The sequence below is a fragment of the Gorilla gorilla genome, chromosome 9 (assembly GCF_029281585.2).
Source record: "Gorilla gorilla gorilla isolate KB3781 chromosome 9, NHGRI_mGorGor1-v2.1_pri, whole genome shotgun sequence".
Classification (NCBI taxonomy): Eukaryota; Metazoa; Chordata; class Mammalia; order Primates; family Hominidae; genus Gorilla; species Gorilla gorilla.
Genome location: NC_073233.2, coordinates 61,887,826 through 61,901,728, shown reverse-complemented (window position 1 = coordinate 61,901,728; position 13,903 = coordinate 61,887,826). Strand labels below are relative to the sequence as shown.

Genomic DNA, 13,903 nt, shown 5'->3' with positions numbered 1-13,903 from the left:
TGACTGTAGTATCTTTTAATTCAGAAAAATAGACAAAAAGATCATACGCTATGCCATTCATCTAAAGACAATGGCTTGGTATGAATTTGGTGTAGCCTGTTTATGCTATGCACTTCATACATTTATTTTTATAATATAGTTCACCTATATATAATCACATGAATATTTTCCCACTTGTCAGAAACTTATAATTCTTTTTTTTTTTTTTTTTTTTTTTTGAGACGGAGTCTTGCTTTGTCTCCCAGGCTGGAGTGCAGTGGCGCGATCTCGGCTCACTGAAAGCTCCGCCTCCTGGGTTCATGCCATTCTCCTGCCTCAGCCTCCCGAGTAGCTGGGACTACAGGCGCCCACTACCACGCCCGGCTAATTTTTTGTATTTTTAGTAGAGACGGGGTTTCACCGTGTTAGCCAGGATGGTCTCAATCTCCTGACCTCGTGATCCGCCCGCCTCGGCCTCCCAAAGTGCTGGGATTACAGGCGTGAGCCACCGCGCCCGGCCAGAAACTTATAATTCTTGATGACTGCTAATGTATGGATAGCATCCCTTGTTTTTGCTAAATTGTGGCTTAATTACTCACTTCTGGTTAATGGACATCTAGTTTTTAATATATCTGATTTGTAAGTATTCTCTTTTTTTCTTTTAATTTGTGTAGCTGAAAAGCCCTGATGAAGGCTTTGAAGGCAAATCTCTTTATGAAAGTTGGACTAAAAAAAGTCCTTCCCCAGAGTTCAGTGGCATGCCCAGGTAAACAAATGAATGAAGTTTCCACTGAATTCAGTGTGGGATTGTTTTGAAAATAAAAGCATATTTTCTTTTAATCATTAAGTGAAAAATTAAGTTTCAAAATGGTCTAAAATCTGATAAAGAAAAGCATTACTTTGGTTCACAAATAAAATATTACTGTGTGTTTTGTAGTTAAATCTGCAGGATATCAAAATGTGATTTCTCTTTAGAATATGTAATATATACATATGGAACACTTCAACAGATTATAAAGATTGGTCATTTCTAATACAAAATGTGTTGGATGAGAAGTGTTTTGGACTTTGGATTTTTTTAAGATTTTGGAATATTTGCATTATACTTACTGGTTGAACATCCCTAATCTGAAATGCTTCAGTTAGCATTTCCTTTCAGTGTCATGTAGGTGCTTAAAAACTTTTGGATTTTGCAGCATTTTTAAAAATGTTCTAATCTTTAATTTTTGTGAGTACGTAGTAGGTGTATTTATTTTGGGGGTGCATGGAATGTTTTGATACAGATTTTGGATTTTTGGATTAGGGATACCCAACCCATGTTAGAGATAATGGTGAAAAGTAATTTTCCTCATTTTTCTGCCACCTCATCACCTTGTAATTATCCTTTTTCTGAATATCATATAGTTAACAAATATTTCGCTTATTGCAATAAAAATGAAAGCATCATTTCAACGTTGGTTGTATCTTCACAAGCAAGGGAAGAAGAATAAATATCTCAGTGCTCTGAGTTTATCAATGTCAACAGCACTATTTATATTATTAAGGGCAAAATTTATGTCCAAATTATCTGAAAAATATTTGCTTTTCACTCTATTATGTACAACAAATAAAGATGATAAATGGAATGAAATAATCTTAAGGAAAATGTTTTCCAATTTCAGAAACCTTTAACAAAATGTGACATAAAATAGTCATTCCTACACGAAATAGTCTCATAGAAGGAGATATTTTGTGATCAAAATTAATATTCTTTTCATGTTTTTGCTGCATGTCTAAAGCTGTATGTTTATAATTACATTTATAATAGTAAGAATGGAGTTTAGTTTAATGGACATGTAATCTGTGCTTAATGAACAAATTACTTTGAAATAATTCTGTTGTTTTATCTCTACAAGGATAAGCAAATTGGGATCTGGAAATGATTTTGAGGTGTTCTTCCAACAACTTGGAATTGCTTCAGGCAGAGAACGGTATACTAAAAATTGGGTAAGTGAATCTCAAATTATCCAAGATTATTTATGAATATGTTTTAACTAAACAAATAATTCTGACTCCAAAAAGTGACTCAAGCATTAGAGGAATAGAGAAATTTGAAAGCAGAGGGAGAAGTCTCAGTGGTTGACAATATCACTACTACATAGGATAACTCCTGTATCTGGTATTCCAACCCTAAATTCAAGTGTCAGTTGGTATCAATACTCATGCCTGCAAATGTGAACTTCCGTGTACTCCTTTAAACATATTTTCTGTTTCATTTGGTGGCATTGCATTCACTCAGTCATTTAAGTTGGAAATGTAGGAATTGTCTTTGATTTCACCCTCCTCCTTATTCAAAATTAGTCAGTATCTCCCCATTATCATTCAAAATGAATGAGTGTATTTGGATTTCCATCTCTTACTGTATCTCCAATTATTAAACAAATAACAAGTCATTAAACAAATGAAAAATGGTATATATATTAGTCTGTTTTCCTGCTCCTAATAAAGACATACCCGAGACTGGGTCATTTACAAGGGAAATATGTTTAATTGACTCACAGTTTCATATGGCTGGGGAGGCATCACAATCGTGGCTGAAGGTGAATGAGGAGCAAAGTTACATCTTACCTGGAAGCAGGCAAGAGAGCATATACAGGGGGAACTTCCCTTTATAAAACCATCAGCTCGCATGAGACTTATTCACTATCACGAGAGCAGTGCAGGAAAACTCGTCCCCCATGATTCAATTACCTCCCACAAAGTCTCTCCCATGACACGTGGGAATTATCATAATTCAAGATGAGATTTGGGTGGGGACACAGAGTCAAATCATATCAGTATAATACACTGTGTAAGTGTAAAAGTCATGATTCCCTTTCTTTTGTTGTTGATTATATATATATATATATATGGTTTTCATTTTCTTCAAAGTAAATTGGGTACATAGTTTATAAAATGTCAAGTAGTTTTATGAGAACACTGGTTTATAATTAAAAACAGTTGTTTCTTATTTCCATTTCATATTCATACCACCCCTGATTTCTGTTCATCAGATGAAACCTTTGTCAACTTTTATGATACATCCATATTTATAAGTAATATTTTAATCCTGATACTTTTTCAATTTTAAATTTTATGTTATAAAGAAAAATCATTCTCACAGTTATAAAAAATGGTAAGAAAGAGTTCATTCAAAACTATTCCAATAAGAATATTGCAATAATAAGAGATAGAGCTCAACTCCAAATACAGAAAAGACATTTGGTTATTTAGAGTTGACATTAAGTTTCTGTAAGCCTTTCCTCATGGGCTGTTCTTCCCAGATGGAAAGTCTTCAGTCTCCTGTCTGTGAGGTAGGAAGTTAGGCAGAGTTATGTAGGAGGTGATAGTGAGGATAAATATTAATATTGTCTACATTTTACTACGAAAAAATTACAACAAAGAAAAGTCAAATGACCACCTAAAGTTTTTGGTAGTAAGTCCTGAAGCCTAGATTCAAACCCTGGCAGGGTAATTCCAGAATCCCAGTCTCTTCAACACATCAGTACATAAAATGTTCTTTTATATTAATAATAAAAATAAGCATCTTAAGATGATCAAAAGTGATAAACCAGCAATTCACAGTTTGAAAAGTCCTTCCTTCTACCTATACTTTTGGTTTTCCTGACACCTGTCTGGGCCTCCCTTCTCTCTCCTTAGTGAGATTTTGGATCCGCTACTGCACCCCTCACCACTCAGACTCTCCAGCCTTCAGCACACTGCTTGTCAGACAATCATTTACCCATGGAATTTTAGTGATTAAGCAATTTAGTGTCTTCTCCTATATAATATTGTGTAATACTTATGTACTTGCCTTTAACAATTCGTCTTCTTATTTTTATCCAAATGCAAGATTGTCTTGTCTTTTTTTTCAGATTCTTAAAACATGAATCTAAGAATGCAATCTTCTGCATTCTTAGAGGCAAGCCAGTTTGGTCCCTTTCAAATAATTTTTAAATAATATGTGTTATATCATATACACATATTTTAATTGATACAAGCCTGGAGTGTGTTTATGTATCATAATATTAGCCATTTAGGATGTAGCTTATTGAGATGCTTAAGTACTTTCCTTGATCCATCACTGACCAATCTTACTAATACTAATAGTAAATATGGTGCTAATCATTTTTTTGTAGGCTATCCTATAAGAGATATGTTTTGTTATTTTTTCTGTAGGAAACAAACAAATTCAGCGGCTATCCACTGTATCACAGTGTCTATGAAACATATGAGTTGGTGGAAAAGTTTTATGATCCAATGTTTAAATATCACCTCACTGTGGCCCAGGTTCGAGGAGGGATGGTGTTTGAGCTAGGCAATTCCATAGTGCTCCCTTTTGATTGTCAATATTATGCTGTAGTTTTAAGAAAGTATGCTGACAAAATCTACAATATTTCTATGAAACATCCACAGGAAATGAAGACATACAGTGTATCATTTGGTACGTTACCCTTCCTTTTTCAAATTCCTCATCTGTATGGTTCTATTAATCTCCTAAATATAATGGGCTATCTTAGGTCATTTATTATTTATTGCTATTTCAAGTGATCCAATATTCTGTTTATGTCTATAAATGTATTTTCCATTTTATGGATGCTCACATCTTATAATATAGAAATATAAATACCTTGTAAAACACAAAAGATGATGGCTTCTATATTGTTCCTTTTCTTGAACTATAGAGCAGTGCCATTAGAAATTATGTTCTTTAAGCATTTGATGATCCCAATTTCTATTTCAGATTCACTTTTTTCTGCAGTAAAGAATTTTACAGAAATTTCTTCCAAGTTCAGTGAGAGACTCCAGGACTTTGACAAAAGCAAGTATGTTCTACATATATGTGCATGTGTGTGTGATAACATCACTGTTGCTGAACTAGCTTTGGGAATTTCTTGCTGTTTTCTTTTTTTTAAATTTGTTTTACTTTAAGTTCCTGGATACATGGGCAGAACTTGCAGGTTTGTTACATAGGTATACAAGTGTCGTTTCCTGCTGTTTTCTGTCTTTCCACTCTAGCACTTCTATGTAAGACTGCCCTATCTCAAAAGACCTACTTTCGACATTCTGAGTGGCAATTGTGCTGCTCAGAAATGTCAGTCCCTCCCTCTTGCCATTTGATTGGTTACAAAATACTCTCCTTAACATTGAAGGTCCTATACTGTGTGACCCCAGCTGTTTCCAGTTTTATTTCTTGCTTTTTCAGTATCTGTACATCATAACTCAGCCAGACTATTTATTTTTCAAAGCATGATTTCTTTCTACCTCTTGTGTTTTTGTCATTACCTCCACATAGAGCTCCTTATTTCCACTTCCATCTGGCAAAATTCTGTTTATCCAGAATAGCAAATATTGTGAAGCCATTAATTTTGGAAATGTTAAACATTTAGGATTAATTCCGTGTAAGATTACACAAGTACAACACAATTTGAACAAAATTTTAAGATGGAAGGAAAAATACTTGGTGAGAATACTAAGGTAATTTTTTAAAGTATAATTTTGAGGGCACAGATTTGTGTATTAAATATAGTATCATGATATAAATATCAAATCCCCAGGAGCTGATGTAAGGACACATAAAATGATTACAGTAGATGATGTAGAAATAGCCTTGGCGATCTATAAGGAAGTATTAGTAATAAATGATACAGCAAAAATTAATGGGGAAAGATTACTCAACCATAATATTATATAAACTATGTTAGTACCTGCTATAAAAGTAAATTCAGAATCGCACTTCACACTGTATACTAACATAAACAACAGGTGTGAAGAATTATTTAGTAAAAATGGAAATTTCTTGAAAGATGCCAAGTTTAAAAGCAATGGGGAAATGATGCAATTAGATGAGACCATTTGAAATTGTTCAGAATACGAAAATTAATATTCACAAGAAAAATTAAGAAATTTGAAAACGTATTTTCTAGCAAAAATGGAGAGTAATATATACATTATAAAAATATTTCTTGAAAATTAATTTAAACAGTCCAAAAGAACCAGCTGAAAATATCGGTAAGAAACAAGACAAATAATTTTAAAAATGTTGTCAAAGATAAACCTGTAAAGAAACATAGCAAAATATTGCAGTTCACTAAGGCATAATTCAGAAGTGCAAATGAAAGTAATGTGATGTTATTTTTATAACACATTAATAACAATTTAAACCTTGGTTTGCCCATTGCTGTAGCTGGTACACTGAAGCATATGCTCTCCATGCTTTTCTGATAGCATTATGAATTATTTTAGCCTTTTTGAAAAAGATAGATACATATTGCTAATGTGTTCAAGAGCTGTCACAGAGTCCTGTGCTTTGACATAGTATTTCCATTTCTTGGATTATTTCTTAGGAAAAAGTCTCAATTTTGGAAAAGAAAGGCTGCCTGGAGAAAGATTTGAAGTATAAAATTATAATAGCAAGTAATTCAAAATAACCTAATGCTTAAGAGAAGAGAAATTACTAAAAAATTTGATATTCACTAATTTGAACATTTTATAATCCTTACAATGGATTATTAGAAATACAACATAATAGAAGATACTTAGAATAAGATATGAAGTAAGCAAAAAAGTTGTAAAATTGTAAATATAATTTGATTAATTTTTATTTAACAAATACAGGAAAAACTTAAAGGGAATTAATGAATTATTATAATAATTGTGCTATCCTCAGGGAATATTGGAAGAATTGTTTTCCTATTCTTTTCAATTCTTTATAATTTTTATATGTGGGTAAAAAAGTCAACAATAATAAACACATTTTAAGGAGATCCCAAACACCATGTATTCTATAAAACTGGTTTTCTTTTTGTATTTAAAAGAAAAAATGTTTTCTCCCTCTGACAAAATGCCTCATGGTTTGAATTGTGGTTTGTTTAGGACACTTATTGTTTAGCACACTCAGCTTCCCCTTTAGTATTTCTATATTTGTTTTATTTTCTCTAAGTGATAGTAAAGATCCACTCTGTTCCCTATATGATATTTACAAATTCTGAAACACCTGAGCAGTGCTTTGCACATAATAATAGTAAATTCTGACTAAGTAAATTAAACTGAATGTTGAATTTCTCCACCAAAACTTTGAAATCTAAGGAAGAGACATGACTTTATCCTGCTTTTCTTGTATCACTTCTTGCCCCATCAAAGAATACAAGACGTTAACACAGGATACAGAGAAAGAGAATGTGTGTGTGTGTGTGCGTGCGCACGTGCACGCGCGCATTTACGTGTGTGTGGCCACATGAGTTTTTGTACTTGTAGCAATGCTTTGTGAATTTGATTCCAAAACCCATAGCTTCTTATTGAAATTATCCTTCATTCGATTGTCTCAACTGTTTATCGGAGTTGCTAACAGGTATTCTGTGTTTCATTTACCTTGATACTATCACAGAATCTGAATTCATGATGCCAAATACATAAATGTTAAAAATAGCTCAAATCCAAATTATGGGAGTTTAAGTTGTTCCTATTTTCCTTTTGTCGGCAAGGTGCATTGAAAGAACAATATCAATCTCCTATTTCACTCTAAAACTTTCTAGTGTGAATTTAGGCAAGTTATTTAACTCATGATCCTTTGTTATCTCATCTACAAAATGGGGCTGTTACCCTACCCAACTTGCGGAATTGCTCGAAAATTAAAAATCACATTTTGTATAAACATTCAGAACAGTAATTGGCGCATAGGAAATGATCACTAAATGCTAACTTCTAGTAAAACTAAATTATGAAAAGCAAGAGGTAAATTAATGAATAAGATGATTCATGCTTTCTTATTGTAATGATTTTTCTCAGTTAAATTGTGAAATAATTGGTATATTAAATTCAGTGACTCATTGTTGAAGTATTCAGAGCTTGCTGATAAACTTTCAATTATATCGAATCATTCTTATTATAATAACAACCCCAACACTCCTTTTAGAATGTAAATTTTGTAAAAGCAGGGAGTGTTTGATAAATAGGAGGTATCCAAATATTGTTGAAAGACTTAAGTAATCATCATCTCTTGTGTTCATAATAGGTTTAGCTTTAAAAATAAAAGGAATATTGTTAGTTATCACTTGGTAAATATTTATAATTTGCCAGGCATCTTACTAAACATTAGCAAGTCATCTTATTTTAATATTGGTATTACTTCAGTGAGTAGATTGCTAGGATACCTAAGGTGAAGAAAATCTTGCCTATATTTGTATATCTGGGTTGATCACTTAATTATGCCAATGTAAATAAAAATCACTATTATTTTTTCTATTTGCACATACAACTGTTTCTGTGCTTTTATAAGCCTGAGCAGTATAGTATTTTATAAGATTTTAAAGATGTCATAGCTATGTATGTTATTGTTCTTAATTTGCATATTACAGAATGTTAAAATTTACAATTGACATTTGAACAACAGTGATTTGAACTGCACAGGTCCACTTATATACGATTTTTTTTCAGTTAATACAGTGAGCCCTCTCTATCCATAGATTCCACATTAGCAAGCAAACACAGATGGAAAATGCAGTATTATTCACTGTAATCCCAGGTACTCAGGAAGCTGAGGCAGAGGAATTGCTTGAGCTCAGGTGTTTGAGGCTATACTGAGCTATGATTAAGCCACTGCACTCCAGCCTGGGCAACAGAGCAAGACTCCATCTCTTAAGAAAACAAAATAAAATACAGTATTGAAGGACTAAAACCCACATATATGGAGGGCCGACTATTCTTGTTATTTTTAAATATGGAAAACTTTTTATTTTGCCAAATTAAATCTTTTATTTTCAAGCTTACATTTGAAAATATTAGCATTGCATACATAAAATGATTTCATTAAAAATATCTAAAAGTAGGATGGACATAAATCTAGAACAAAAGTATTTTAAGTGAGTAAATTCATTTATGTGGAAAAAATCTCAACAGTCATCTTTCTTTTAGCTTTGATATATTAGAACTTTTATTACAGAATGATGCTCACTCTACAAGCTTGAATCTGAGAACCTCAGATGTAGCTAATGAGAAACTAATGAAAAATATAAAGTGAGAGAATTATAGAAACTTAAAAAAAACTGTTACATTCCATTTCGACTACTAGCCGTGTGTTCCATAAACATTTTCCATTTTATATAATTGCCTATCTCATTGTCTTAACCATATGAAGACTAAGATGTGAAAGGGGGATTAAGCATGTGGTAAGAGTTATACTGGGGGCAGATAACCCAAAGGAGATCAGATGTGGCTTCAGATTCCACATACACGGCTACATTTCCTCACTGAGGCAGACCAAGTTAATCCAGAAAGTCATATCAGGCTCCAAGAACGCTGTACTTAAACCATTCTGAAAATCACTTGAAACGATATAATTTTAAGTAACTTTTAGACTTAAATCTGGATCATTATACCGAGAGATCAATTTAATTTGTTTGGTAGTTTGTTCATTTTCACCCTGTTAATTCCACAGAGGACTTGTCATTTACATTAAGTATATCTCCCAATGCTATCCTTCCCCCCTCACCCCACCCCATGACAGGCCCTGGTGTGTGATGTTCCCCAATCTGTGTCCAAGTGTTCTCATTGTTCAGTTCCCACCTATGAGTGAGATAACGGGTGCAGCACACCAACATGGCACATGTATACATGTGTAACAAACCTGCACGTTGTGCACATGTACCCTCAAACTTAAAGTATAATAATAAAAAAAAATTCCACAGAGGAGGAGGGCCAACTTTTCACATACATGTGTCCTCCTTGCAGGACTTGGGTATGCACAAATTTTGGTGTAGAGGGTGGTCCTGAAACCAATCCCCGGAGATAACTAAATTCAGTTTTGTTCTTAAATTTTTATTTTCTGGGTAGAAACATATTTTAATGAAGTTATAATTATATTCATTTTCTTTCTCAGCCCAATATTATTAAGAATGATGAATGATCAATTCATGTTTCTGGAAAGATCATTTATTGATCCATTAGGGTTACCAGACAGGCCTTTTTATAGGTAAGAAAAGAAAATATGACTCCTTTCTGTAATATCACTTTTTCTTCTAATTATTTTTATTTTTTTCACTGTGGAAAAAATATTATAGTTGATTTCTTGCAAGCAAATAGAAAATTTCAAAATATATGTAGTAAGTGATAGTTGTATTGTTTCTTCATATAATGTAATATGATTTTTGCATATCTTTATTTTGAGTATTTTTGTTCTGATTATAAAAGAATATAAATTTATTTTAGAAAATATAGAAGATCCAGAAAGCCATGACAGAAAATAAAAATCTCCCCAATTTTACCAGAAAAATGTAAAACCATTGTTATATTCTTGTGTGTATAATTTTAGCTCCTTTTCTATTTTAAATATATTTTTACTTATGTATACACACGACCCAAACATCTCTCTACATATAATGTATATAATAAATATGTATTTATTTATTCTTTTCCCTAATGTTGATATTTAGATATTTTATTTCCTCCTAAATCCTGACAGTTGGATTTTTTTCTGCCAAATATTGACTGTCCCCAGGTTGATTTTCTAAATATTGCAGAATGAGATAGATCACTGGACAGCCAGAAATGGCCCTACCTTTCTTTCTAGGGATTATCAAAGGGTCTGGCTTGGGAGTAAGAGCATCTTCCAAGCAGGTTGACTGGATCAGATCACCAATGGCAGCATATTTTTATCCATCCCCCACCCCCCCTTTTTTTCCTAAGAGACAGGGTCCCACTCTGTCTCCCAGGCTAGAGTTCAGTTGTGCAATTGTAGCTCACTGCAGCCTCAGACTTTTGGGCTCAAGCAATCTTCCTGCAGCAGCCTCCAAAGAAGCTAGGACTACAGTCACATGCCACCATGCCCAGCTAATATTTGTACTTTCATTTGTAGCGACAGGGTGTCCCTATGTTGCGCAGGCTCGTCTAGAACTCCTGGCCTCAAGCAATCCTCCCACCTTGGCCTCCCTAATATATGGGATTACAGGCATGAGCTACTGCTTCTGGCCTTATTTACATCTTTACTATGGAGTTTATCCTTCTCTTCTGTGGGCTATTACATGAACTGTCTTAGCCCATTCTATAAAACATTTTCTGCCTTGGTCACATGGAACATTACAAAATTGTTTTTGATGATTCTTCAAACTCTATATTAAGTATTCTAACATGGTAGTGTGACTTTTTAAAAAAAGACAAAAAAAAACACAATAGAGGGTTGGCTGATCACAAACAAGACTGTAATGATTACAATTGTGCTATAATGTAGGGGGTAGCATGATATATTAAAAAATCAGCAGTTACTTGTCATGTGCCTTGAGACAAATCATTTAGTTACTTGATCTCTCAGACCTCAGTTTCCTCCTCTGTGAAATACTAATATCAACTGTGTAGAGTTTATTTCTAAACATCAGAAAAATTGTAAGTAAACATTAAATACCAAGAATGATTGCTGTGGTTACTATCATCATTGCTAGTTTTGTAGCACTGAACCACTTTAATTTATTTGTTTGAAATAAAAATATAATTAATTACTATAGATTTCATATAATAATCTTCAGAGATGATTGAACTTGAAAGTTCAGTTGACAAGTGGCTTTTTCAAATTGTTATAGGAATATGCAATCCAGGAATTGCAGAGTGCTCTTGTGTTTCTCTTGTATATCATTTGGGCACCTAATAAACAGCAAACGATTTTATCAACAGGCATGTCATCTATGCTCCAAGCAGCCACAACAAGTATGCAGGGGAGTTATTCCCAGGAATTTATCCCAGGATGCTCTGTTTGATATTGAAAGCAAAGTGGACCCTTCCAAGGCCTGAGGAGAAGTGAAGAGACAGATTTCTGTTGCAGCCTTCACAGTGCAGGCAGCTGCAGAGACTTTGAGTGAAGTAGCCTAAGAGGATTCTTCAGAGAATCTGTATTGAATTTGTGTGGTATGTCACTCAGAAAGAATCATAATGGGTATATTGATAAATTTTAAAATTGGTATATTTGAAATAAAGTTGAATATTATATATAGTTGAGTGTTTATATATGGGTGTGTTTATATCGTTTATCTTCTCCCTATGGATTAAACATAAATTTCATAATTATAAGAGGTTATTCTGAAGTGGAAAAATTTAACTCAATATTAAATCTAAGGAGAATGGCCTAATACAGTAAAACTCTCATCTGGCATTATCAGGGAATCAAGTGTAATCTATTCATGCCACTTCACATAGAAGAAAACATCAGTATGTCAGAGAGCACACTGGGGAATATGCACAAGATTATCCCAAGCCAGAGGCCTCACGGCCTGCCTGGCTACCCTGGGCTGAGAGGATCACTATCTCAGCACACTATTTGGGAAATGGATCAAATCACACTTTTAGTAAATGTTATCACTCTATAGCATAAGAAATAATTATTTTTTATTTATATAAAAGGCTATAGTATAACATATATGTATAGTAATTAAATGAACATTTGTGAACCTAATAGCCATATGAAGAAAATAACATTTCTAATATCTTTGGATGCCACATGTACTAATGACAGTTATGCTTTTGCATTTTCTTGAATTTTATGTTTATTTATCTTTCCTCTATCATTATTTATAATTTTATCACACATGGCTGTATCCTTTACATGTTTTGGCATTATGTATTTTTGAAATTTTTATAAAGACAATCATACCATGTGTAATTTTCAGGGACTTGATGTTTTTCATTGACTTTTAAGGGTTCAAATATATTATCACTGTGGCTGTAGTTTGCCGTATTTTGCTGATATAGAGCATTCATTCACATGAGGGTAGGATTCAGGGTCCACCAAGACAGAGAAAACATACAGTAATGTGAATAGGGAAAGTTAATATAAAGAATAATTAATTGTTACAGCATTGGAACAATGAAATATTGTCTAGTAATATGTAAAGAGAAGTCTCAAAAATATGTGATGAGCAGATATAAGGAATTGCTCTTGTCTCCATGGTGAATTTGGAGCAGCCAATGAAGAGTCCCCTCATATTGTGGCCTCGCTCAATGTTAAGAAGTCGCTGTAGTGTTGCCCTTGAAGAATCTGCTTCAAATTGACACTTCAGAACTCCCCAGAAACTTGTCTTCTGGGCCACTGTGTAAAGCTGTTTATGAAGAAATGTCAAGCCAGAGGGGCTCTACTACAAATTCGGCAAAGGACAATTTCAGGAGAAGCTCTTGGCCGCTGGGCCAGAATCTGGGCACTGGTGTAGCTCTGTATGCCCTCCGTGTCAGATGCTGGAGATGTCATTTGCATTGCCAGAGTTTGCCAAGGGTGCACACAGAAAGCAGATTGAAAAGCACCTTCTTGGAACATCTCTCCAATGCCTTCTACTCACAAAGTTTAACATCATTAACATGTGACAAAGAAGAACTATTTAATGGGCCCAGATCTATTTATGACGACAATCAAGTGGGAGTTTGGAGTGGATAACCCAAATTTGGATAACTGGTGAATAATAAAATGTATTTATTCATTTTTTGCTGATGTATATTTGGAATGTTTTCTATATTTTGCTTCTGTGAACATGTATCCTAATGCAAATATTCAAGAGATTCTCTTTCCTGACAGTATCTACCTATAGGTTGAATGTCTGTGTTGTAAAATTTGTGCATCTTCAATTTTACAATGCCAACCTGTTTCAAAGTGATTTTATTTATTTGTATTCCCACTGGCAAAGTAATCATGTTATTCAAGATAAAAAACAAGTACGGAAGATTGTGGCATGTTAAAGAAATACAAGGAACTCAGTGTTTCTAGAATTCAAGGGATTTCTGGGAAGAACAATACATACATTGAGCACTAAATACATCACAAAGGGCGTAGAAGACATCCAGAGGAGTGTAAGTACTTTCCTGTAGTTTATCAAAAGCCCATAATAAGGTTAAGCAGGATAGGGATACGAGCATATTTGCATTTCAGAAAGCATTC

General features: G+C 33.6%; 1 protein-coding gene across 1 annotated transcript in view; it reads left to right on the top strand.

Annotated features, from left to right (window-relative positions):
* Window positions 1-11,895, top strand: part of LOC115936225 (putative N-acetylated-alpha-linked acidic dipeptidase) — a 40,158-nt gene extending 28,263 nt beyond the window's left edge. Inside the window, 7 exon segments of the mRNA XM_063693704.1 lie at window positions 654-745; window positions 1,875-1,965; window positions 4,177-4,441; window positions 4,742-4,823; window positions 9,875-9,967; window positions 11,659-11,725; window positions 11,728-11,895. Coding sequence (XP_063549774.1) covers window positions 654-745; window positions 1,875-1,965; window positions 4,177-4,441; window positions 4,742-4,823; window positions 9,875-9,967; window positions 11,659-11,725; window positions 11,728-11,853 — 816 coding nt within the window. The 3' untranslated portion in view covers window positions 11,854-11,895.
* Window positions 11,896-13,903: the final 2,008 nt, after the last annotated feature.